Raw genomic sequence first — 25,119 nt, forward strand, 5'->3', positions numbered from 1 at the left:
CCACTGGTAGTGTGGTGTAGCGGCTGGAGAAGAATATGGGGTTTAGGACTCTGTTTAGGATTCTGTTCTGGGTTTTATAGTGTAGCTTTGGGCAAGTTACTTGACATCTTTGCACTTCATTATCACCATGTTAAGGATGTATAGTTAATTATAAGCAATGCTGCAAGAGGTGAGTAACACACTGAGCACTCCAAAGGAAGGTACTGTTCAGCTGGTGGATGACTCACCAGCCTGGTGGGACATTAAGAGGCATCATATCATTTCATGAAAGATGGTAACACACACCCTCTCACCTTGTCACCTTTAAGATTGCCCATCAAGATTATCAACCCATGCAATGTTTGCAAGGCTGGTGGCAGAAGACAGGGGATTATTTTAGTGTGGCAAGGGGCTGTGGAGAGGAGACAGTACCTTTGCTAATTCAAACATGGCTTGCAGGGCTGGCTTATCTTCCACAAAGTCATCTTTCACGTCTGCATCCAGGGTTAGGTATGCCAGACCTTCCACAGCCCACTTCCTGGTGCGGATGTCAATGCTGCTGTTGCACAGCCACCTGAATGAGAAAAAGGCTCCATCATTTACCTGAATGATGAGAACAGATTTACAGGAGAGGAAGAGGCAAAACCCCAAAGGGGTGCTGGGGAACTGTGCTTTATTTTTACCAGCATCTTTACATACCATGCAGCAGACTCAGGAAACCATAGATCCTAATGGTGAAAGTTATCTTTGGATACAAAGTTCACCTAGGGAATCTGGGGGGTGGGGATGTACTTATGCATTTTATAAGAGAGCCCTTTAATATATTACACCTTTTAGGCAACAGGGTTATCTTCTTTGGTTTCTTAGCTGGAGAGTGAGAGAGGAACCAGATGGATTTGGTTGCTAACAATGGTGAAGTAGGGGCGGGGAAACAGAAGATGGAGTATAAGAGAGTTCTAGGCATGGATTCCTAAATGTTTCCAGAAATGCTAGAAACCTCTGTTCAGTATCATCTAGATGTTATCAGTGTCTCAGTGTTAGACAACTGTTTTAGTCAACTGAGGGAAAGTACTATGTATCTGAGGACCTACCCAGTAGAGCTGAAAAATATTCTGGAAAGAAAGGAGTGGAACACAAGTAACAGGTGAAGAATCCCAAGAGCACCTTTCAGTTTTGCTTACTTTTGACACTGTTTTGCCAGCTTTTCTGTGGATCCCTCAGCAAATTGTCTCAGGCCATAGTCAGTGCCTCCGGCTGATCCCAGCTTGCAAAGACCCTGAGAGAGATTGAAAGGAGACTGGGTAGCTAGGTACAGGAATATGTAACATTCTCAGCATCAGCCTCAAGTCTAGCTGAAATTTAAGAGAAAGATAAGGAACTGTCTTCCACATAAACTGATACAGGTTACAGCACACAAAGTTCTGTATTGCTTTAAGCAGGTTTTCCATTTTATTTTTGAAGCCCGGCCTTCTATTCATGTCCATTATACTTGAATGAAAAGACTTTAGTCCCCACACACAAGCCTTAAAAGAAACTTGACACAGCGATTCAACTTTATCTAGCAGTCACTGCTATTCCACTGCCTCATGGAGAGGAAGCCAAGATGGCTGACACCAGGAGTCATGTTGCATTACAAAGTTTGTTCTCTGCTGAGACCTGCAAGCTGCCATGTCTTCCTCCTTCCCTAAACTCTTTAGAGGAAGAACGCTAGTGCAAGCTCGTCCAGATAGTACCCTGGCTGAGCAGCGGATGCTACTACCTTTGCAGCATTGCAAACCTAGATTGAATCCATCCCCTGGAATGGGTACAGAGGTAGAGCTCTTCCTAGGGCAGGATGATAAAGTGTTGGCAGGTACAGAGCAGGCTGAGGACTGAAAACTCACCACTAGAGCTCGAATTTTGATCTTCTCATTCTTGGTCTTCTTGTAGACTTCCTTCAGCAGCGTCACTCCGTTGGTGATGATGAAGGTGGCCCGGCTCAGCTTGGTGGAGGCATGGATGAGGGCCTCCACAGCCACCAACTGGTCAATCTCTCTCTCAGAGCCACACAAAGCCACCATCATCTCCATGACACCCGTCATGCCCAGCAACTTGTTGCCCAAGTCAAAAGGCCCTTGCATGATCCCAGACACTGTCTGGATGGCATGGAGAGTCTTATCCATGTCCTGAGGATCAACCTTGCTCCTATTGGGGGCAGGAGAAAAAAAAATCAGCAGGGGGCAGGATTAGAGGGGGAGACTGCAGTGTTATTGTCAGAGCCTCTGGTGCGTTACCAGTGTCTTTCCTTGAGGGCCACTCGTTGTGGCCACCATCCTCTATCAAACATGGCTCCATTTCCAAACTGGTATTTAGTTCAGCACCTTTTATCATGGTGACCAACTCTGAACATCCCCTTATTTTTATCCACAAGATAGGAACAGTGCAGGAAAATGCAATGCGAGTTTTCCCACAATACCCCATCCATGAGTATTGGAACCTCTGAACTATGGAGATAGACCTATCCTCTGATTTCTTTACCCAAAAAGATAAAGGGAGTCCTTTTCTTTGAACTAACTGCCAGACTGTGTTATTTGGATAACATGGACACAGATTCACTCAGAACAGAACAGAAACTTGCATTGTGGCACAACGGAGGAAAGCACCAGACTGGGAGTCAGCCCCGGTTTCTATTCCCAGCTCTACCCTTGACTTGTGTGACCCTTAGTGAGGCACTTCACCTCCCTGTATCTCCATTTATCCATCTGTGGATTAAAAATGCTAAGCCACCATTCAAGTGCTTGCAGTGATATGGGTGAAAAGCACTATGTAAGTGCAAGATCAGAGTACGTCACTTGGAAAAGGGCCTGCATTCAGTCACTGATGACTGCGCCGTGGCTTCTAGGCTAGATTTCAATGGCAGCCTGAAGAGGAGAGGCTCAGTGTTTCCCTTATCAATCTGTTGAACCCTTCAGTGTGTTGTGAGACAGTGTGGCCTCCCTTTGAGCCAGAGGGGGAGGGACCACTTTCTCCACCCAGCTGGGCGGAGTCTAGGCAGGCCCAGCCCTCCCACAGGAAGTTGAGAGGCAGGGCAGAAAGTACAAAAGGCGGAGCCCCTAGCCCAGTAGAGGCTGAGCCAGGGAAGGAGACAGATGCGTCCTGCTTGCTGCTGTCGAGCCAGGTGGTGGCCTGGAGCTGGAGGCCGAATACCCTGACAAACCTGAGGAACTGGAGACCACGGAGCCGGATCTGGAACTTGGGTAGCCCAGAGGTTTAGCTGATGGTGTTGTGGCTTAACAGCCAGTTGGTGTGTTGCGGGAAGATCCCCACTGACCCGGCGGTGGGACACCCTGCTACTGGTAGGGCCCCGGGTTGGAATGCATTGGAGTCGGGCGGGCCTGTGTTCCCCTGCCATCCCACACCTGGGTGGCTGCCTCCCTGCCTGTTTTGCCAGCGCTCCCCTGCCTAAGGGTTAGCACTATAGAGTGTTTATTGGCTCTACCCTGACTAGGGCCTCTTGACCATTGGAATTAACCCTGTTACAAAGGCTGGGATGCTACACCTGGTGACGTACTGAGGTGGTGTGGCTTCCCTGTGAATCAGAGGGGGAGGCATGACTGTGCCCTCCCTATATAGTGCTTTTCTGGTTGCCTCCTCCCTTGAAGAGCTCTAGCCTGCTAAGAGCTTTTTAACTACAGTGGAAGAATAAAGACATAGGGCACATTTATTTTGGCCCAGTCCCTACTGCTAAGAATCTGAAAACATTACACAGCATCTGATCCAATCCCAGGTCCTTGAGAGCTCTACTTTGCATTTCTGGGTGTCCGTCCCCACCCTAACTCACTTGATGTACTCTTCACAGATCTCTCTGAAGTTGTCTCGCTCGGGATCACATCGCAGGTCATCATACAGCTTATTCAGGAGAATGGAAGTGATCATCCGGGTGTTCTCCGTTAAGGGCAGGCAGTTGGGAAGCTCGGGAACCTGGCCTACGACTTTCAAGATCTTTTTTAGACCTGGGACACAGAATTAATAGGGCTTTTAGAGAGGACAAGCATGTATCAAATTTATGGACTGTGTAGCAGACATTCTCCTGCACCAAACTGTATAGACTGCAATATTTTCTGACATCTGGCCTGTAAATTAACTTAATACAATCTTGTTAACCCTTAGACAAACACGTAAGCAATTGATTTACTGATGCAAGAAAAGATTACCCATGACAACAAACTTTGCAGAATTGAGCTGTTAAACAGCAGTCATAACATTATAGGCAAAATAATAGTCTTTTTCACAGTACTTGTTCATCAATAGGATCTGTGCTTTATTTAAAGAGACCCAAAACCTGCTGATTTAGTGGCATGAAGGTCTTGCAATGAGGAAGAGGGGCTTTGAAATGTTAGAGGAGATTCTGGATTAAATTTCCAAAAGACTTCGTTAAAAGAAGGTGTTAGGGTTGATGTGTTTCAGTGGAGCCCACCTCAACCCCGCAAACAGGATTACAACACACCCCCCACAATAAATTCTTCCTGTTTGAATAATATCCAGAGTTTGGTGTCTCACCACCTCAGATTATTGTTCTAGATGGGGATGATTTTAAGTGTCCCTAAGAGGACGGCTTGGGAAGTTTTGCTGCACATGACACACATTCAAGTCTAGGTGTGGGGAAAGGGCATTCACCACTGTCAATGACAAAGATGGTTCTAGAGTTGTCGTGGATTTTCAGATCCTTTCTTGGTATGTTCTTGCTGAGCAGGTTGAGAGCCTGGTCCCGACCTTGCCCAGACACCTTCTTACTGACCAGCATGTCCAGCAGGTGCACTGTGATCATCTTCAAATCCTTCTTCGTGTCTGCACAAAAAACAAGGCAGCAGCCAGTTAAAAGAAAGGGCACTTTGAAGGCTGATTACCCTACTGAATACCACTTATGAATGGTTATTTTATTAGAATGTACATGGGGCTGTGTCCTAGCCAACGTGTCAATTTCACGCAAGTACTGAAAAGCATTATGGTTGTGCATGCTAATTATGGTTCTGGGGCCTATAGGTCTTCTGAATAAAGGTGTTTTTAACAGTGTTTGTTGCTGGATACTATATGGCCTAGACCCTTGGCCCTGGTGTTTGCAAATCCTGCAAATTCTGCTTTTAGTTACCTGTGGGTGGATCTATGTTCAGTGCAATGGGAACCCTAGATCTCTTCACATCTCTGTCATCATTCAGTGGTTACATAGAATTAATTACCCAGCACCAGAGCTGCTTCTTTCCCATGTTGCTCCTTTGCTCCATCCCCTGATAAGGAGTCTGTAATGACTTGTAGGAGATTGCAAACAGCCATAGAAATTTCTTCGTTATCCACAGCCATCCACATACAAATTTTATCAATTCCCAGGAAGTGAAGGATTGCTGTGGCCTGCCCAGATGAAAGATAGGATTCAGTGTAGTTCATATTATCTACATAAAGCAATTTACATTTCACACTCATCACATTTCACACTTGGCATGGGCAACAAAACAACAGGAGAATATTGAATTTGTGCAGTACAAGCACAGGGAGTAGTACTTCGTAAGAACTAAGAATGGCCACATTGAGTCAGACCAAAGGTCCATCTAGCCCAGTGTCTTGTCTTCAGACAGTGGCCAATGCCAGGTGCCCCAGAGGGAATGAACAGAACAGGTCATCATCAAGTGATCCATTCTCTGTCGCCCATTCACAGCTTCTGACAATCAGAGGCTAGGTTCACCATCCCTGCCCATCCTGACTAATAGCCATTGATGGACCTATCTTCCATGAATTTATCTAGTTCTTTTTTGAACTCTGTTATAGTCTTGGCCTTCACAACATCCTTTGGCAAGGAGTTCCATAGGTTGACTTGTGCATTGTGTGAAGAAAGACTTCCTTTTGTTTGTTTTAAACCTACTGCCTATTAATTTCATTTGGTGACCCCTAGTTCTTGTGTTATGAGAAGGAGTAAATAACACTTCCTTATTTACTTTCTTCACACCAGTCATGATTTTATAGACCTCTATCATATCCCCATCCCCCATAGTCATCTCTTTCCAAGCTGAAAAGTCACCATTTTATTAATCTATCCTCAGACAGAAGCCGTTCCATACCCCTAATAATTTTTGTTGCCCTTTTCTGAACCTTTTCCAATTCCAATATATCTCTTGAGATGGGGTGATCATGTCTGCACGCAGTATTCAAGATATGGGCGTACCATGGATTTATATAGAGACAATATGGTATTTTCTGTCCCTTTCTTAATGATTCCCAGCATTCTGTGGGCTTTTTTGGCTGCACATTGAGTGGGTGTTTTCAAAGGACTATCCATAATGACTCCAAGATTTCTCTCTTGAATGGTAATGGCTAATTTAGACCCCATCATTTTGTACTTTATTTTATTATTATATATTTATGTATTTTATATTTTACTTCCTGCCTCACATTTGCATTTATAGGAGCAGTTTCTGTCCTACTAAGATCCTGATGGGGAGACAACTAGAGAGCAGTTTCCAGCCAAGGGATTGTCTAGAAGGGAGGATTTAATCTGTATTTTATAATTGCAGTTTTTCCAGGGAGACTTTCATATGCCCAGCCCAATGGGGTCCTGCTCGGTGACAACGAAGCATCCTCAGTGCTACAATACTACAAATACAGTAACTCCTCACTTAAAGTCGTCCCGGTTAACATTGTTTCGTTATTAGATTGCTGATCTATTAGAGAACATACTCGTTTAAAGTCACGCAATGTTCAGTTATAAGGTTGTTTGGCTTGCTCCATTCCACCCGCCCTGCACTCCTGCCTAGGAGTAGGGTTGAGGTGCGGGGGCTTACCCCACTCCACCCACCCGGCATTCCAGCCAGGGAGTGGGCAAGCCCCCGGCCCCGCTTCCCAGCAGGAGCACCGGGTGGGTGGAACAGGGCAAGCCTCCGTGCCCTGACCCCACTACACCCCTGCCTCAACCAAGCTTCACAATCATCACTGGGGAGTCCAATATTAAATTGTTTGTTTAAAATTTACACTGTATATGTATATAATGTCTTTTGTCTGGCAAAAAAATTTCCCTGGAACCTAGCCCCCGCAATATACATTAATTCTTATGGGGAAATTGGATTCATTTAACATCATTTTGCTTAAAGTAGTTTTCCAGGAACCAAACTACAACGTTAAGCGAGGAATTACTGTAAATAATAATGCTACTACAATGGTGGCTCAGTAATCAATCAGGTATTGTTTAGGGCAGTACACATTACAGCCTGCACATAGATCCAGATGTACAATGGATGGACTCAGTGTACAATGACCTGTGTGACAGATGAAAGCCCTCAGAAGCACAGCTGCTTCAAAAGATGTGCCAGAAGTCACGGGCACAGGGAACATTCATAACATTTTCTATCGGTAAATGTGATCTGTATTTTTGTGGGATAGGGACTGTATTCTGGCTCCATGGGGGACCATTACAGAGCTTCTTACAGGAACTAAAATCAGTGGGGGGGCGATTATCGCAAATCCTAGGATAGATAACGCTAGAGAAGCACCATGTCTTGGGGTGAATTGCATAGATGGTTCAGAGCGAATCGAGAGGCCCAGTGGGGAAATAAAGGGCTTTTGATAGAAAGGGTGAGCCTGAACTGACCGAGTGACCCACATTTGATCCTCAGTTTGACATGAGACAAACAGAGGGGGCCAAACCCTGCTAAAAGGATTTGAAAGATTGGAACTTGCCTCTACGTAGACTGTCTGTTTTTATAGAACGTTTTCTTTGTCATGCTTTTGTCCTAATAAAATGTACGGAGCTCAGCAAAAGCTGGCTGGTCACGGGTAAATCGTGCTGTTTCTTGTGGTGTTGTGTGTACCCATACATGCAGCCACACAAATATGGTCTCAATCTCTCAGCTGCTTATTTCTTCCAGAATTGAAGTCTTGCTGCTTATCAGTACAGAGTCTGGATTGTCATGGGTCTGTGGCATATGCTACTAGATAAAAAAAGAGGGCTACTTTTTAATGGGCCATTTGAGGACCATAATACTCTCCAGGGTGGGTTAACTTAAAAGGTGGCTCATAGGCCCCAAAGTTTTGGTAGGCTTTCTAGATACCTTGATCTTCCTCCGGCTTCTGACTTCACCTAATGAAGGTCTTGGCTAATCACCTCCCATCCTTCTCATAGAGACCATGTATCTCACTGCTCTATCATGGCATGGAGTCCAGGATCCTGGCTTAACCCACCGTTGGTCACTGCCGCCTTCTACAGGATTGTGGCTGTACCTACAGCTCATTTCACAAGGGCCGGTGTTAAACCAGCCTCAGTTACATGCTGGAGAATATCTTTGAACCTGAAGCCCAAGAACAGCATTACAGGTTCAGCCTGTCAAGTTTGCACCCGATAAAAGCTAACTTTCACCCGCTGGTTTCTCTGTATTTCATTCAGTGCAAGGTTTGTTTTTCATGTTTCTTTTAGAAACAGACTCAGTTCCATGAACAGCAAGATCATAGATATAGAAGATAGATATGGAAGTAAGAATGGCCATTCTGAAATAGTGAGAAGCAGGTTCCTTTGAGTCCCCCGGTTGCAGCGAGAGACTGAGGCAGGGTTTCTGAGCCACGCGACTTACCCGTGCCTTGTGCCCAGTGCACATGCCCGAAAGGGTCCTTACGGCTGCTAGGATCATCTCTGCATTTTTGGTTTCTATCAGCTGCAGAAGCAGCTTTACCCCATTGTTCTGGAATATCCTGTCGGCTCCCGCTTCCTCCCGCCCCAGAACAATGAGATTGTTCGCAGCCTGGGTAAAAATGAGGTGAAAGAAGTCAGAGCGTCAGTACTCAAGGAAGTGAGCTGTAGCTCACGAAAGCTTACACTCAAATAAATTTGTTAGTCTCTAAGGTGCCACAAATACTCCTTTTCTTTTTACTCAAGGAGTAGTAGCCAATAGCCATTCATTGGTCTCTGTGAAATGACTGTCTCAATTCACATCCTAGTGAATTAACTGCATTCAGAAGGAGACTTTGGTGCACAAAGGAAGGGAGTGATTTAGGGTAAATCTACATGGCATGTTTCTTTCAGAGGTGTGCAATGTACACATCCATGTAGACCCCCTCTGCCACAGAGATAAACAGGGTCTGTAGATGGAGATGCATGGCTTTGACCAGTAAAGATGCCTGAAGGACAAAGGTATGTACTCAAGCACATACCCTACCCGGCTCTCTTCTCACCCAAGCCATGTCTGCTATTTTTAGCGGTGTAGCATCTCCCACTGCCTCCTTGCTCCTGGAGCCCTTCCCCTTGCTTCTCGCTGCAGCCCGTAGCTACATGTACACTAAACACCACTGCCAGTGGCATGTAGCGTAGACGTAGCGATAGAAGGATAAAGAAAAAAGGGGTAAGGCAATAGAGGTTGGCTAAGTGAGGTTTCAGAAACTAACAGTTTGCAAATATTTGAAGGCATCACAACTGAAAACGAATCATGTGGGGTGGTGTAAGGGGGGACAGCTAGAAATAATGAAGGGAAAGAATAGTTTCCTGACAGCAAGATCTGTTAGGCCAGTGGTTCTGGGTACGCAGAAATTCCAGGGGATACATCAACTCATCTAGATATTTGCCTAGTTTTACACAGGCTACATAAGAAGCACTAGCGAAGTCAGTGCAAACTAATATGTCATACAACGACTTGTTTATACTGCTCAATATACTATACACTGAAATGTAAGGACCATATTTATATTCCAGTTGATTTATTTTATAATGACATGGTAAAAATGAGAGAGTCAGCACTTTTTCAGTAATAGTGTGCTGTGACGGGTTTGTATTTTTATGTCTGAGTCTGTAAACAAGTCATTTTTAAGGGAGGTGAAACTTGGGGATACACAGACAAATCAGACTTTGAAAGGAGTCTTTAAACCATGATTTGAGGACTTCAATAGCTCAGACATAAGTGAGAGGTTTATCGCAGGAGTGGGTGGGTGAAATTCTGTGACCAGCATTGTGCAGGAGATCAGACTAGATGATCATAATGGTCCCTTCTGACCTTAATATCTATGAATCTATGAAAGGGGTACAATAGTCTGGAAAGGTTGAGAGCCACAGTGTTAGGCTGTGGAATAATGTCCCATGGGAAGGGGAGGGAGCGCTCTCTTGAGCGACATACGACTCAACTGGGCAAAGAGCAGGTGGAGCTGGGGTCCTTCTCTTTGAACATTGGAAAATGCTTTGGGGAGGAGGGAGCGGCAGGAAGAGGGGTGTCATAAATATAAAGGGAAGGCTAACCACCTTTAAATCCCTCCTGGCCAGAGGAAAAACCCTTTCACCTGTAAAGGGTTAAAAAGCTAACCTCGCTGGCACCTGACCAAAATGACCAATGAGGAGACAAGATACTTTCAAAGCTGGAGGTGGTGGGGGCGAGAAACAAAGAGTTCTCTCTCTCTGTCTGTGTGTCGCTTTTGCCGGGATCAGAGCAGGAATGCAGGTCAGAACTCCTGTAAAAAGTCAGTAAGCAAATTAGTTATGCATTAGATTTTGTTTTGTTTAAATGGCTGATAAAATAAGTTCTGCTGAATGGAATGGATAGTCCTGTTTTTGTGTCTTTTTGTAACTTAAGGTTTTGCCTAGAGGGATTCTCTATGTTTTGAATCTGATTACCCTGTAAGGTATTTACTGTCCTGATTTTACAGAGGTGATTCTTTTACTTTTTCTTTAAATTAAAATTCTTCTTTTAAGAACCTGATTGTTTTTCATTGTTCTTAAAATCCAAGGGTTTGGGTCTGTGTTCACCTATGCAAATTGGTGAGGATTTTTATCAAGGAAAGGGGGTGTAGGGCTTGGGGGAAAAGATGTTTCCAAGTGGGCTCTTTCCCTGTTGTTTTTGTTAGACGCTTGGTGGTGGTAGCAATAAAGTCCAGGGACAAAAAGTAAAATAGTATGTACCTTGGGGAAGTTTTAACCTAAGCTGGTAAGAATAAGCTTAGGGGTTTTTTCCATGCAGGTCCCCACATCTGTGCCCTAGAGTTTAGAGTGGGGAAGGAACCTTGACAAGGGGGAATAAGGGATGGGCAATTAGATACGGGGAGCAGACACCAGATCTGGTTTTGACTTGAGTTTGTGATTTGGGAGCTTTTGCTGACATTCCAGTGGCTTTGTAGGGCTGCCACTCTGAGCAGGTCAGTTCTCTGCCGTCTCACTGAGTTCAGTTCCTCCTTTTCCCCCTTCTATTTGTTCATGTATCTGGAGCCCTTTGAATGGCTGGGGAAGGCAAGGACGACTTTTGCTCCTGACTGTGGGCTTTGAAGTCTGATAAAGTTAATATCAGTAATCTCGCCAGCTGCCTTTTAAGTCTCACCTTCTCTCGCTTCTCTTTCTCACTGGTCCCATCCAGCAGGATGTCAAACATGTTTCGCACTCTGGCATCGGTGGAGAACTCAATGCGCAGCTGCAGAGGGATGAAAGAATGTCATATGTTGGGCACAAGGACAGAAACCTGAGGCAGACGTCTCCCATTTCTGTTTCAGCTGCGTGCATCTCTGACTCAGACTGCAATCATTTTAAACTGCCTGTTCAATCAGCTTCAGCTGCACACGGACTTTTCAAAAAGAAAAGGAGGACTTGTGGCACCTTAGAGACTAACAAATTTATTTGAGCATAAACTTTTGTGAGCTACAGCTCACTTCATTGGATGCTGTAGCTCACGAAAGCTTATGCTCAAATAAATTTGTTAGTCTCTAAGGTGCCACAAGTACTCCCTTTTTCTTTTTGTACTACAGACTAACACGGCTGACTCTGAACACGGACTTTGGTTTTTGACTTTTGCCGTGTGCATCTTTCCACCTCTGAAGTGCGAGGATAGAGCCAGAGGTTCAGCCCATAAGCTGTTCTCTCTGTGTGGTGCGCAGGCCTTTGAACACATGGCAAGTCATCTTCCAGCCCCCCGAGCGACAGTTACCATCTGCACTCAGCGGAGATGCTTGCTCTGGATTACAGAGGTGCATCTTCAGTTTCAATACACCTGGATGCAAAGCTCTGTGTGCATTGCCAAGTATTTGGTGCTGTTGCAAAGGCATTTACCTTTTCCTGAATATTGGCTCCCAGTCGCCTCAGGGTCTCCTGGAAGTTTTTGTTGCGGGGCTCAATGGTGGCACACCTCTGGACGTCTTTGAAGGCTTGGTCCAACTTCCCCAGCCTCTCCAGAGCCTGGCTGCGCCTGTACAGGGCCTTAATATCTGAAGCATTGATGTCAATCGCTAGGAAAGTGATCAAGTACAAAAAGGAATCAACATTTGCTTAAAAGTCCAGCCCCATACAGAGAATTCACTAAGACAGTAACGATGAAGGTACTTACCCTGTTCCTTCAATAAACCTCTATACTATCTGATAGCTGACACAGTCAAATGCAATCCGTATATCTGTTTCCAAAAACACGGAATGATGCTCAAAAGAGCAGTGACAAAGTAATTGGTTCTTTAAGATGCCTGGAGGGTCTTGCCCACATGTTCAGGGTCTAACTGATTGCCAATCTGACCCGGGGAAAAATCCTTCCTGATCCCAAATCTGGCAGAGACTCTGGGGTTTTTTTTTTTTTTGCCTTCCTCTGCAGCCCGGGGCACAGCTCACTTGCTGGTTTAAACTAGTGTCAATGGTGGGTTCTCTGTAACTCAGAGTTTTTAAACGATGATCTGAGGACTTCAGTAACTCAGCCAGAGGTTAGGGTCTATTACAGGAGTGGGTGGGTGAGGCTCTGTGGCTGCAATGTGCAAAAGGTCAGACTAGAGGATCATGATTGTCCCTTTGGACTTTAAAGCCTATGAATCTATGTTGTCAGTGTGGAACCCACTTTAGGTGACTGACAACCAGCATCTCACCTGGAAAGTGGGGTTGAGTCATCCTGATGATCTAACCAACCAGGGATGGTAATACCCATTCAAGGGCACAGTGCTTAACGAACATCAGGGAGTTATTTCCCAGAGCTCCCTTACAAATTTCCAGTTTGGGCATGTTCCTGAAGCTGGCAGAAGGGGTAATTTGTGCTCTGGTGGAGTGATTGGTCATTTGGTAGCTGATTGATAGGCACTGCGTGATCCATTTTGATATCATCTGGGAGGACAGGGCCACGAAGGGATGAGAAGACAGTCTGAAGGGCTTTAACATAGCAATATAGCATAATAATGTCCCAAGTGTGGCGTGTCTTCTCCCCAAGCGCCGAATGGGGTTTTGGGAGAATACAGGTAAGGTGGGAGACTTTGCAAATGGAAAACAGAGACCATGTTAGGGTTAAGCCTCAGAGGAAGTCTGAAAACTCTGTTGCACAAGGGGGTTCAACCATAAGAGCTCGGCGTTCGCTGACCCTTCTAGCCAATGTGACTGCAGCTAAGAGGAGTCTTGAGGGAAAGGTGCTATAAAGAGGATCCAAAAAGCAGCTCTTGCAAGAATGTCATTCAGATCCCAGGCAGGAGGGGGTTCTCGGACGGGTGGGACAGTATGCAACAATCCCTTCGAGAATTTTTATACCATGGGAAGAGGCAGCACCAGGTTCTATACTGACATTGCTGGTACTGGAGTGGTAGTCAGTGACATTGCTGGTACTGGAGTGGTAGTCAGTGCCAAGTCTTTACTGGATACAGAGTTCCAGTCAGTACTTGGTCTTTGGAGTCACGCCAGCTGGTAGGGGCACTTGTAGGGGATGACTTTACAGGGACCTGATCAGAGGCTGATCTTCTCTCATCTGGATCTGAGGTTGCCAGCATGTATTTGTCCATCAGGTGAAGCTCAAGGGAGGTGTCCCAATAATCCCATGCCCATGGAGAGAATGTTCAGCAAACAGAATGCCAATCTGGAATATGACTGGAATATGGCAGGATAGCCCAGTGGTTAGGAGATTAGCCGAGGACTGGAGACCTGGGTTCAATTCCTTGCTGTGCCACAGACTCCCTGTGTGATCTTAGGCAAGTCACTTAGTTTCTTTGTGCCTCAGTTCCCCATCTGTGAAATGGGGATGACAGTCTAGCCCAACCTCACAGGGCAGTTGTGAGGATAAATACCTGAAGATTGCGAGCTGCTCAAGTACTATGGTGATGGGCACTTCATAAGTACCTAAGTTAGCTAGACTCACATTAAAGGCAAAAAAGACAATGGCTGTGGCAGTCAAGGAAAGGGATTAAGCCATTGCAAGATAGGCAATGCTTAGAGCTTGCAGGCTTGGAGTCTGCCATTAGGCACAGAGCACCAAGCGAAACAAAAAGGTTTAGTGGTTCTGAATTAAAAGGGGAAAAATTAATAAGGGTGGAGAAAACTGATTCCAATCTGACTCAGAATCAGAGGAAAAAGGGCTAAGAGATAGTGGGTCAGACATCACTAATTCCATCTCAGTGCCATGGGTGGAAAGAGGGAACAGAGGGACAGTAATGGTTACCAGGCCCTTGATGTCCTTGGGTTTGTGGGGTGGGGAGCTATGAGGACATGCATGGCACAGACGTAGCCCAATGGACACTGTTATTCAAAAGATTCAGATCTTGAGTGCGTGAGGCTCACATGTGCCTAGAGTGGGATCCACACTGACACTTGAACATGGATTTTTGTCTAGGGAAGAGATTTTTTCCCTATTAGTTCACTGAATGGATTTGCCAAAGTAAACATAAGAACATCCATTCGGAGTCAGACCAAAGGTCCACTGAGCCCAGTATCCTGTCTTCCGACAGCGGCTAATGCCAGGTGTTTCAGGGGAATGAACAGAACAGGCGATCGACTGATCCATCCCCTGTCATCCAGTCCCAACTTCTGGCAGTCAGAGGTTAGGGACACCCAGATCATAGGGTTTCACCCGATCATCTTGGCTAATAGCCATTTGTGGATCTATCCTCCATGAACTTATCTAGTTCTTTTTGAAACCCAATATAGTTTTGGTCTTCACAATATCCCCTGGCAAGGAGTTCCACCGGTTGACTGAGCAGTGTGTGAAGTAGCACTTCCTTTGTTTGTTTTAAACTTGCTGCCTACTAATTTCATTGGGTGATCCCTGGTTCTTGTGTTATGTGAAGGAGTAAACACCACTTCCCTATTCACTTTCTCTAACACCATTCATGATTTTATAGATCTCTATCAGAACATTCCCTTAGTAGTCCAAGCTGAAAACTCCCAGTCTTTTCAATCTCTCCTCATATGGAAGCTGTTCCAGACCCTTAATTTCTGTTGCTCTTCTCTGAACCTTTTCCAGTTTTAATGTTTTTCAAATGGGGTGACCAGAACTGCATGCAGTATTCAAAGTGTGGGCATACTGTGGATTTATATAATGGCATTATGATATTTACTGTCTTATTATTGATCCCTTTCCTAATGAGAGTGCGTTCACTGAGGTTTGAGATCTTTTTAAATCTTCAGTTTTAAGGACACGTTTACCCGGGTAGAACTCTTTCATCCCCCTTTAAGCACAATGGACATGTAGAGATGATACCTGTATTCCTGTTCCCCAGCACACCCATTCTATGAGCACATGGAACAGTGACACTCTCATTTCACTGTAAAGTTAAGAGGATGAATTTTATATGAACTAGTATAGAATCCTGGTATTTAACATTATAAGCAAAACAATTTATAGCTGATTTCTTGAACTACACAAAACAGTAAAGCTACATGAGTACAGTATATAGTAGTTACCTTTTTATATTTACCTTTTCATTTATGCAAAACCTATCACATAACTAACACCAATCAAATTAAAAAAAAGTTTAAGTGTGAGTTTAACTGGTTTTATTAAGCGGACACAAAACCAGATCTGAGAACAGACTAGATGGAGGAGCAAGTGCATGTAGCGAGACTCAAAGCCCACATTTTAGAGCTCTCCTTCTGCTTACCTCTAGAAGCATCCGATGCTGCTTGGGCATAGCTCTCCTGTCGATTCAGAGGGAATAGAGATTCATTAGCTATAAAGATGGGCAATAGACACTCTTTCCTTATTGGTATAGAATCATAGAAATGTAGGGCTGAGAAGATTGTCACATAAGATACATTGTAACAGCTTCCAGTGCAAACACTGAGCAATGGAGGATCTCCAAAGAGCTGGTTCTGCATCAGTTCAAGGTTTTCTCCTGGCCATATCAGTAGCAAAGATGCTCAGGGAATAGGCAGGCTTGTGTATGATGATCTTTTGTAGAAATCATCATAGCAAGTCACCATAAACGGCCTAGTGAGAGTTAGACTCCTTTGTTATATGTGTGGATAAGCTGGCACCCAAATTATATATTCTGAAGAGACACATATATAAAATGTACACAGGGATGAGTGTCAAGAATTCAGGTCCCTCTGCTACCAAAAACCTCTATTGTTTGGGCTAAAATCTCCCTTAACTGATAAGCTGCATGGGGCCCTTCTCTACAGGCTGGGCCCAGAGGCTAACATTCCTCAGCTAGTACCTTATGCCCTGGAGGCATAGTGGGATGTAGCTTCTGGCATTTTTGCTTCATCCTCAAACAGTGTCACCTGGAACTTTACTGGAATTAACATCCTCTTGGTAGTGAGTGCTGGCAGAGTTAATACTGCAGGACTATGGCTCTTTGGCAGGTTGAGAATAACTGAAGGCCTCTGTTTGTGTGGTCCCTGCTTTTTAAGAACTTACTTGTTTCCATTTGGTTTGTGCTAGGTAGTGTGTTCCAGTCAGATCCTGTTTGTTTAATAGGCAGGAAGGCTCAGACACAAGGACAAACGACTGAGGACAGTGGCTCAACTCTATTCCCTCACAGTAAATAAACCCCTCCTGATTTTTAGCCTTTCGCATTAGACCTCTATAAATACTTGTCTCCAAAGTGAAATTGTAGCCCAACCAGAAACACTCCATGGAAAGAAAAATGCACTTTAGTGTATCTAGATCAAAGTAACGTCTTAGAAATTAGTTGTGATGCAAGTGGCTCAAAGCAATTGCAGAACACCAGTACCCTGCATGTCTCCGGGCTCACAACTTTATATGCCGAAGAGAGCAAAACGTTTTGGAACTAGTCGTGCGAGCGGCACTGTTTTCTATATTAAAAATAAAGTGAGCAGCTAAGCCCCCCAATGCCCAAACCCACCTGTCCACCATCACTAGTTGCTATAATCCTTCACTTCCCCCCTAATCCAGACCCAGGTCAGAGGTTCTCATCTCACCTTTTTTAGGAAGCAAGCTGCCCTATTTCTGTACAGAATGGCCTGCAGTGACTTGTCCTTGGTAAGTTTCATGGCTCTGGTATAGCTGTTAATAGCATTCTCATAGTCGTCGGCCTGAAAATACTTATTGCCTTCCTCCTTCAACTGAGCCGGGTCCTCCATCTGGGGAAGGAAGCCACAGTTCAGCCTCTCTCATAAGCTTTGGGGCAGTATCAATTTCAGTTAATGCTTCAGTTAATATTTGAAAAACGTGCAGCACTTTCTATGCTCAGTTACTTGCCTCATAGAGTGCAGGGAAGATTAAACATCTCCCTTGTACTGATGGAAAAGTGCTGCATAATGCTGGGTAACTAGCGCAGGACAATGCAGAATGTCAGCATCAGGGTAGCAATACTGGGATGGGGAGTTGCTCTAATTGGTCACCAAATTCTTTTAGATTCATAGATACTAAGGTCAGAAGGGACCATTCTGATCATCTAGTCCGACCTCCTGCACAGCGCAGGCCACAGAATCTCACCCACCCCTATGAAAAACCTCACCCATGTCTGAGCTATTGAAGTCCTTAAATCATGGTTTAAAGACTTCAAGGAGCAGAGAAGCCTCCCTCAAGTCAACCATGCCCCATGCTACAGAGGAAGGTGAAAAACCTCCAGGGACTCTCCAATCTGCCCTGGAGGAAAATTCCTTCCTGACCCCAAATATGGCAATCAGCTAAACCCTGAGCATATGGGCAAGATTCACCAGCCAGATACTACAGAAAATTCTTTCCTGGGTAACTCAGATCCCATCCATCTAATATCCCATCTCAGGGGATTTGGCCTATTTATCCTGAATATTTAAAGATCAATTACTTACCAAAATCCCATTATCCCATCATACCATCTCCTCCATAAACTTATCAAGTAGAATCTTAAAACCAGATAGATCTTTTGGCCCCACTGCTTCCCTTGGAAGGCTATTCCAAAACTTCACTCCTCTGATGGTTAAAAACCTTCGTCTGATTTCAAGTCTAAACTTCCTGGTGGCCAGTTTATACCCATTTGTTCTTGTGTCCACATTGGTGCTGAGCTTAAATAATTCCTCTCCCTCTCCTGTATTTATCCCTCTGATATATATAGAGAGCAATCATATCTCCCCTCAACCTTCTTTTAGTTAGGCTAAACAAGCCAAGCTCCTTAAGTCTCCTTTTATAAGACAAGTTTTCCATTCCTCGGATCATCCTAGTAGCCCTTCTCTGTACCTGTTCCAGTTTGAATTCATCCTTCTTAAACATGGGAGACCAGAACTGCACACAGTATTCTAGGTGAGGTCTCACCAGTGCCTTGTATAATGGTACTAAAAACTCCTTATCCCTACTGGAAATGCCTCTCCTGATCCCCAAAACCGCATTAGCTTTTTTCACAGCCATATCACATTGGCAGCTCATAGTCATCCTATGATCAACCAATACTCCAAGGTCTTCCTCTTCCGTTACTTCTAATTGATGCGTCCCCAACTTATAACTAAAATTCTTGTTATTAATCCCTAAATGCATAACCTTACACTTCTCACTATTAAATTTCATCCTATTACTATTACTCCAGTTTACAAGGTCATCCAGATCCTCCTGTATAATATCCCGATCCTTCTCCGAATTGGCAATACCTCCCAGCTCTGTATCATCTGCAAACTTTATTAGCGCACTCCCACTTTTTGTGCTAAGGTCAGTTAATAAAAGATTAAATAAGATTGGTCCCAAAACCGATCCCTGAGGAACTCCACTGGTAACCTCCTCCAACCTGACAATTTGCCTTTCAGTAGGACCTGTTGCAGTCTCCCCTTTAACCAATTCCTTATCCACCTTTTGATGTGCATATTGATCCCCATCTTCTCCAATTTAACTGATAATTCCCCATGTGGCACAGTATCAAATGCCTTACTGAAATCTAGGTAAATTAGATCCACTGCATTTCCTTTATCTAAAAATCTGTTACCTTTTCAAAAAAGGAGATTAGGTTGGTTTGGCATGATCTACCTTTGTAAAGCCATGTTGTATTTTGTCCCATTTACCATTGACTTCAATGTCCTTAACTAATTTCTCCTTCAAAATTTTTTCCAGGACCTTGCATACTACAGATGTCAAACTAACTGGCCTGTAGTTACCCGGATCACTTTTTTTTCCTTTCTTAAAAATAGGAACTATATTAGCAATTCTCCAATCATTCGGTACTACTCCTGAGTTTACAGATTCATTAAAAATTCTTGCTAATGGGCTTGCAATTTCAGGTGCCAATTCTTTTAAATTCTTAGATGAAGATTATCTGGGCCCTCCGATTTAGTCCCATTAAGCTGTTTCAGTTTCGCTTCTACCTCAGATATGGTAATATCTACCTCCATATCCTCATTCCCATTTGTCATGCTACCATTATCCCTAAGATCTCTTTAGCCTTATTAAAGACTGGGGCAAAGTATTTGTTTAGATATTGGGCCATGCCTAGATTATCTTTAACCTCCACTCCATCCTCAGTGTTAGCGGCTCCACTTCTTCTTTCTTAGTTTTCTTCTTATTTATATGGCTATAGAACCTTTTACTATTGGTTTTAATTCCCTTTGCAAGGTCCAACTCTACTCGACTTTTAGCCTGTCTCACTTTATGCCTACATGTTCTGACCTCAATTAGGTAGCTTTCCTTGCTGATCCCTCCCATCTTCCACTCCCTGTATGCTTTCTGCTTCTTCTTAATCACCTCTCTAAGATGCTTGCTCATCCAGCTTGGTCTACAACTCCTTCCTATGAATTTTTTCCCCTTTCTTGGGATACAGGCTTCCGATAGCTTCTGCAGCTTTGATTTAAAGTAATCCCAGGCCTCCTCTACCTTTAGATCCATAAGTTCTTCAGTCCAATCCACTTCGCTAACTAATTTCCTTCATTTTTGAAAGTCAGCCCTTTTGAAATCAAAAACCCTAGTTGCAGATTTATTTTGTTAATCCTTCCATTTAGTTTGAACTGAATTAGCTCATGATCACTTGAGCCAAGATTGTCCCCTACAACCATTTCTTCTATGAGGTCCTCGCTACTCACCAAAATTAAATCTAAAATGGCATCCCCTCTAGTCGGTTCAGCAACTACTTGATGAAGGAATCCATCAGCTATCGCATCTAGGAAAATCTGAGCCCTTTTTAATGCTAGCACTGGTCCTCCAGTCTATATCTGGGAAGTTAAAGTCTCCCATGATCACACAGCTTCCTTATTTTCCATTCTTTTCACAGCCCTTTCCTGATAATTTTGCTGTAGTTGGGAGCTAAGTATTATGGAATCAGGGAAGTTGGACTGAATGAGCCAGAGATGGAGGGAACTGTCTTTTCCATCCACTCGGATTCTTTCCTAATGCACATTTATTTAAACAGTAGAAGTCTGGAATTCAGATCCCAGTGCCTGGGAGGGTGACAAAGTCGGGCTGGATGGGCAGGAGGGTCTGGGAAAACAGGGATATTAGCCCTAGAATGCAAAGACCCTTTTTCCTACAGCTGGGAAGGGGTACTTCAGGTCAATTAAGGACACTGAGTCCAATTAAGGGCTGCCTGAAATGTGTTAAAACTTCTCTCCTGGTGGGGCAAGGGGGAAAGATAAACTGCTGCTGCAGGCTGGTGGCATCAGGGAGATTGGCTTCGCCAGTGTGAGAGACGCTCCTCCCCTAGGAGACACCCAAACCCAGTGCCTGTTTAGGGGAAGGACTGACCCTGGGGCCAGCGACAGGACAACACCTGCCCCCCGTGAGGGGGCTAGGGAAAGGCATTCCTTTTTGGTGCGTTATATTTGTTTTGGCAGAAGAAACTTCAGGCCTTCCCGAGGCCTACGGGAAGGCTCTGAGAAACAAACCCTGAAAGAGGGAAGACAGACACGCTCCAGAGGGCTGATTTACCCCAGCCCTGTCCCTGCAGAGGAGGGTGCACTAGGTCTGGCAAGGCAGAAGGGGTGCCTTGCCACAGCAGTCAAACCTAGAACCCGTCTGATCTCATGATCCGCACCCAATGCATGCAGCTTCAGCAAGAGGCCATGCATCGCAGATTTTAACACAAGCACTTACGGCCACCTCACTGAAGGTTAAGGAAGCTGGGGAAAGAAATTGAAAACTCATATTGCCATCACTTGGGAGAACCAGCCAGTCTTGCTGGAAGTGTAGCTGCTCTTAAAACTGGCCCTGGAGAACACGACAACCTTTACATATATTAATGTATTGTGACGCAACTCCAACAAGAAAAGACATGGGACTGGTAAAGTGGAGATTAAAGATAATCTAGGCATGGCCCAAACCTAATAAAAATTGCCTCAGTTTTTAGCGAGGCTAATGAAGAGTTTAGAGGTGTGGCAGGGTGGCAAATGGGAACAAGGATATGAAGTAGAAATACCACATCCAAGGTGGAAGTCACACCAAACATCTTAATGGTACTAAATCAAGGGGCTCAGATAATCTCCAACCAATAAATTAAAGAAACTGGCACATGAAATTGAAAGCCAGTAGCATAGTTTTAATGAATCTGTAAACTCAGAGGTTGTACCCTATGACGGGAGAATTGCTAATATAGTTCTTTTTTAAGAAAGGGGGGAGAAGTAATGGGAAACTACAGGTCTGTTAGTTTGACTTCAGTGTATGCAAGATCTTGGAACAAATTTTGAATGAGAAAATAGTTAAGGACAGAGGTTAATGGTCATTGGGATATAAATACAACATGGTTTTACAAAAGGTAGATTGTGCCAGACCAACCTGAGCTCCTTCTTTGAGAACACATGACTCTTCTTTTTGATTTTTTTTTTTGTTCCGCCAGGAAATGCAATAGATTAATCTATCTGGATGTCAGTAAGACATTTGACAGTTCCCACTGGGAAATTAGTTAATTGGAGATAAGATGGGGATTAATATGAGATTGAAGTTGAGGATTAAGAAACGGTTTAAAGAGGGTTCACAGTGCGTTCTTAAAAAGTAACACTCAGGCTGGAGGAGGTTTACTAGTGGAGTTCCTCAGAGATTAGTTAGGGACCAATCTTAACATTTGTACTGAACTTGGCATAAAAAGTGGCGTGTGTGCTAAAACGTTGTGCAGATGATAGCCAAAGAATTTCCCAGCTTGCCTCTCAGGAAAAAGAGCAAACTTCCCTTTGTGTGTGAGAGACAGATCTAGGGATCGGACCCCACACGCAGTCATTGGTATTTTGGCTACTTTTTGTCAAGAAATTGGCAAAACACTACCAGCAACTAAGCTCAAAGGGTCAAAACAAACTCAACCTGGACAGCCTATAGTATACACTGCATTTCTGTGGTAGCCGTGAAAGAAGGGCAAAACTGAAATTAATTTTGCAAGACAATAAATACTCAATGTTGTATTTCGGCATTAGGAAAAACATTTTCAAAATGAAAAAAGCACATGCGAGTTTGTCAAAATTTGAATTTTGGCATGACCATTTAAAATTTTTTCTTATAAATGTCAACTGACTAATTGTTAACCAATTCAAAACCAGCCTTTTAAAAATCCAGCCAACAAGGCAAGTAAGAAAAAGGCTAATAAGGACTTCCTCAGATTATGGATTATGTGTCCATATTCCTAGGAAAGAATTTCTAGAACCACCTCAAGCCCTTCCACTGCCAGAACTGGTGTACGATTAGTACGCCGATTGGAGTGGTTGCTAGAATGAAGCATTTAAAACAAAACCCAAAATGCTCCTCATGAAAGGGGCTGACCTGGCTTTTTAAAAGCGTTATTTAAAGACAGACTATCTTTTTATCAGCGGCCGTTGTGTGTGGTGTGTGGTGTGTGCGCACGCGCAGTCTTAAAAATCAGCACGTAAATGGTGGTCAGTGTGCATGCATCACATGGTGAGAAAAGATCCTATCTCGCATTTCAGTTCCTAGCCATATTTGGGCAGCATTAGCTGCCCCTGCAGCCTGTCAGTGTCAACCTGTCATGAATTCGAGTTCCCACCCTGCAGTGGAAATGCATTCAAATAAAACCTAGTCAATTCCTTAAGTGTACGAAGGCCAGTAATTGCATCCCACTGGTTCCTGCCCATCCCTGCCCTCCATACCTGGTGTGGATAATTCAAAATGCTGAGACACTCAGCAGCTTGGGACACTCTCCTTTGCTGAGCCCGTCCACTTGCTTCTCCCTTGTACTACACGATATGCTGGCCTCCTGTGCTTTATATAGCTCAGTGAAATGGTCATGAAGCCAGGACAGCAGGATAGTGAGCCAGGGCTGGGGGTGAGGTCAGATTTCAAAGGAAAAGTTTTTTGAATTGGAGGATTCTGATGCCTCCTGCTAAAGAGGCAAAATGCATTTCAAACACCTGCATTGCTCTTGCCGAAACCTGGACTGTGGGCTTTTTAAACAGGAAGAGCGGACAGCGGGGCTGATGGAACACCCCTGCCCAAAATGCACAGACCCCTTCCCTGTCCATTAAGGAAGCATGAGACATCTGAGCCACAGGCGCAATGGTTTGAGTCCTGTAACTGGGAAGAGACCTGGCAGCAGCTGCAACAACTAGAGCCTCCCAGCGCCTTCGAGAAGTTGCTTCAGAGGAATCCCATTCAGTTCTTCCTTCTCTGGTCTGTTTGGAATCAATGCGCTCTGTGATGATGAAAGCCCAGAACCACTGCACTCACAGCAAGCCTGGCAAAGGTCCCACGCTCACATTCAGTCCCGTATTGCCCCAACTGCTGAATCCTACCAAGGGGTTATGCCTTCCACAGGATAACTTCTCATCCAGGCGATGAGAGTGTGGGTCTTAGAATTACAGTGGCACACTAATCAGGAGCACAGCCCAATTATTTCAGCGTGCTCCAAATACAACATTAAAGAAGTGGAAATAACTGGACACCAGATAGCTCTGCCCCCTCTGATTCCTGGCTTCTGACTCAGTCTCCATCCACTAGGCCTGGCTGCCCATACCCCAAGCCGTGGGAGTTTGTACAGACCCCCCTGACCAACATGCACCCCGTTCCCTAGCGAACCCCACAAGGCCTCTGATCTGCAGAGAGACATTGCTCTTGCCTCAGGTGAACAACTTCTGGCCAGAGAACCAAGCCCTCAGTGAACAGGTAGCCCAGGCTTGGGCCATAGCCTCACCACCTGAACAGGGCCCGACCAGTTTGACAGAAACAGTCAAACTGAAGAGATTGCTTCATCTGCACTGCCTACTCTTTATGCTCTGTCTCCAGGCCACTGATCAGCCTGTTCACTGGAGAAGTCTTAGGACTGGGCCTCTGTATTGCTGGGGCATGACTGCGAGACACTGACGGACTGAAATGCTTCCTCTGGGCATGTCCACAATTTTTGATGACCCCCTGCCAGGGGGCGTTCACCCCACGCTTGGCCAGACAGGGTTAATGTGCACTGAGAAGGGAGCTAATTAACCCAACAGGCCACAGTGTGAGGAATCAGGTGGCTAAGCAACCCCTTGATTGAATGAGGAAGCCCAGCTGAGGAGGAACCAGCAGAGCTGGGACACTAAAGGCAGGAAACTGGCAGCAGAAGGGGGCTGCTGGGAAAGTCTGTGGCCACTCCCTGGGAGAGGGGAGGTGTGTTTGGGCTGGTAAACCCAGATGGGGGGGCCAGTCAGGAAGGCAGGGCTTGGCTCAGGGAAAGGCATAAGGTCTAAGAGGGAACAGACCTTGACTGCTGGCAAGAGGGTCCCTGAGCTGGAACCCGGAGAAGAAGGCAGGCCCGGGTTGCCCAGCCACTGAGGGGGTGGCACTACGAGGCAGTGAATAGGAAGATTGCCTGAGCCTGTTTGGGGGTGGGGGGGAGGAAGTATGCTAGATGGACATGGAGCTAGAGGACACTAGTTTTAAGTGGTTAGTCGAATTACTTCGTATGTTGAATCATGGAGAACATACAACCAGCAGCACCACAATTAAAGTCACAATGCGCATCACAGGCGTCCATACAGGAGGAGGCTCGGAGGTGGTGGCAGTCGGAGCAGCAAGACTACAGGTGACAGGTGCACAGACAATGGATGAATTAGCAGGTCACACCATGGACAAGCTATTGGAGAGTCTGGACCCCGAAGCAGTA

At 44.9% G+C, this 25,119-nt stretch overlaps 1 protein-coding gene across 1 annotated transcript in view; it reads right to left on the reverse strand.

Annotated features, from left to right (window-relative positions):
* Window positions 1-23,236, reverse strand: part of UNC45B (unc-45 myosin chaperone B) — a 35,989-nt gene extending 12,753 nt beyond the window's left edge. Inside the window, 12 exon segments of the mRNA XM_038375780.2 lie at window positions 412-553; window positions 1,161-1,255; window positions 1,863-2,163; window positions 3,800-3,971; window positions 4,636-4,806; window positions 5,196-5,364; window positions 8,568-8,735; window positions 11,286-11,375; window positions 12,008-12,183; window positions 15,787-15,823; window positions 17,072-17,233; window positions 23,132-23,236. Of these exon segments, the coding sequence (XP_038231708.1) occupies window positions 412-553; window positions 1,161-1,255; window positions 1,863-2,163; window positions 3,800-3,971; window positions 4,636-4,806; window positions 5,196-5,364; window positions 8,568-8,735; window positions 11,286-11,375; window positions 12,008-12,183; window positions 15,787-15,823; window positions 17,072-17,233 (1,683 nt within the window). The 5' untranslated portion in view covers window positions 23,132-23,236.
* Window positions 23,237-25,119: the final 1,883 nt, after the last annotated feature.

Source organism: Dermochelys coriacea, chromosome 17 (genome assembly GCF_009764565.3).
Source record: "Dermochelys coriacea isolate rDerCor1 chromosome 17, rDerCor1.pri.v4, whole genome shotgun sequence".
Classification (NCBI taxonomy): Eukaryota; Metazoa; Chordata; order Testudines; family Dermochelyidae; genus Dermochelys; species Dermochelys coriacea.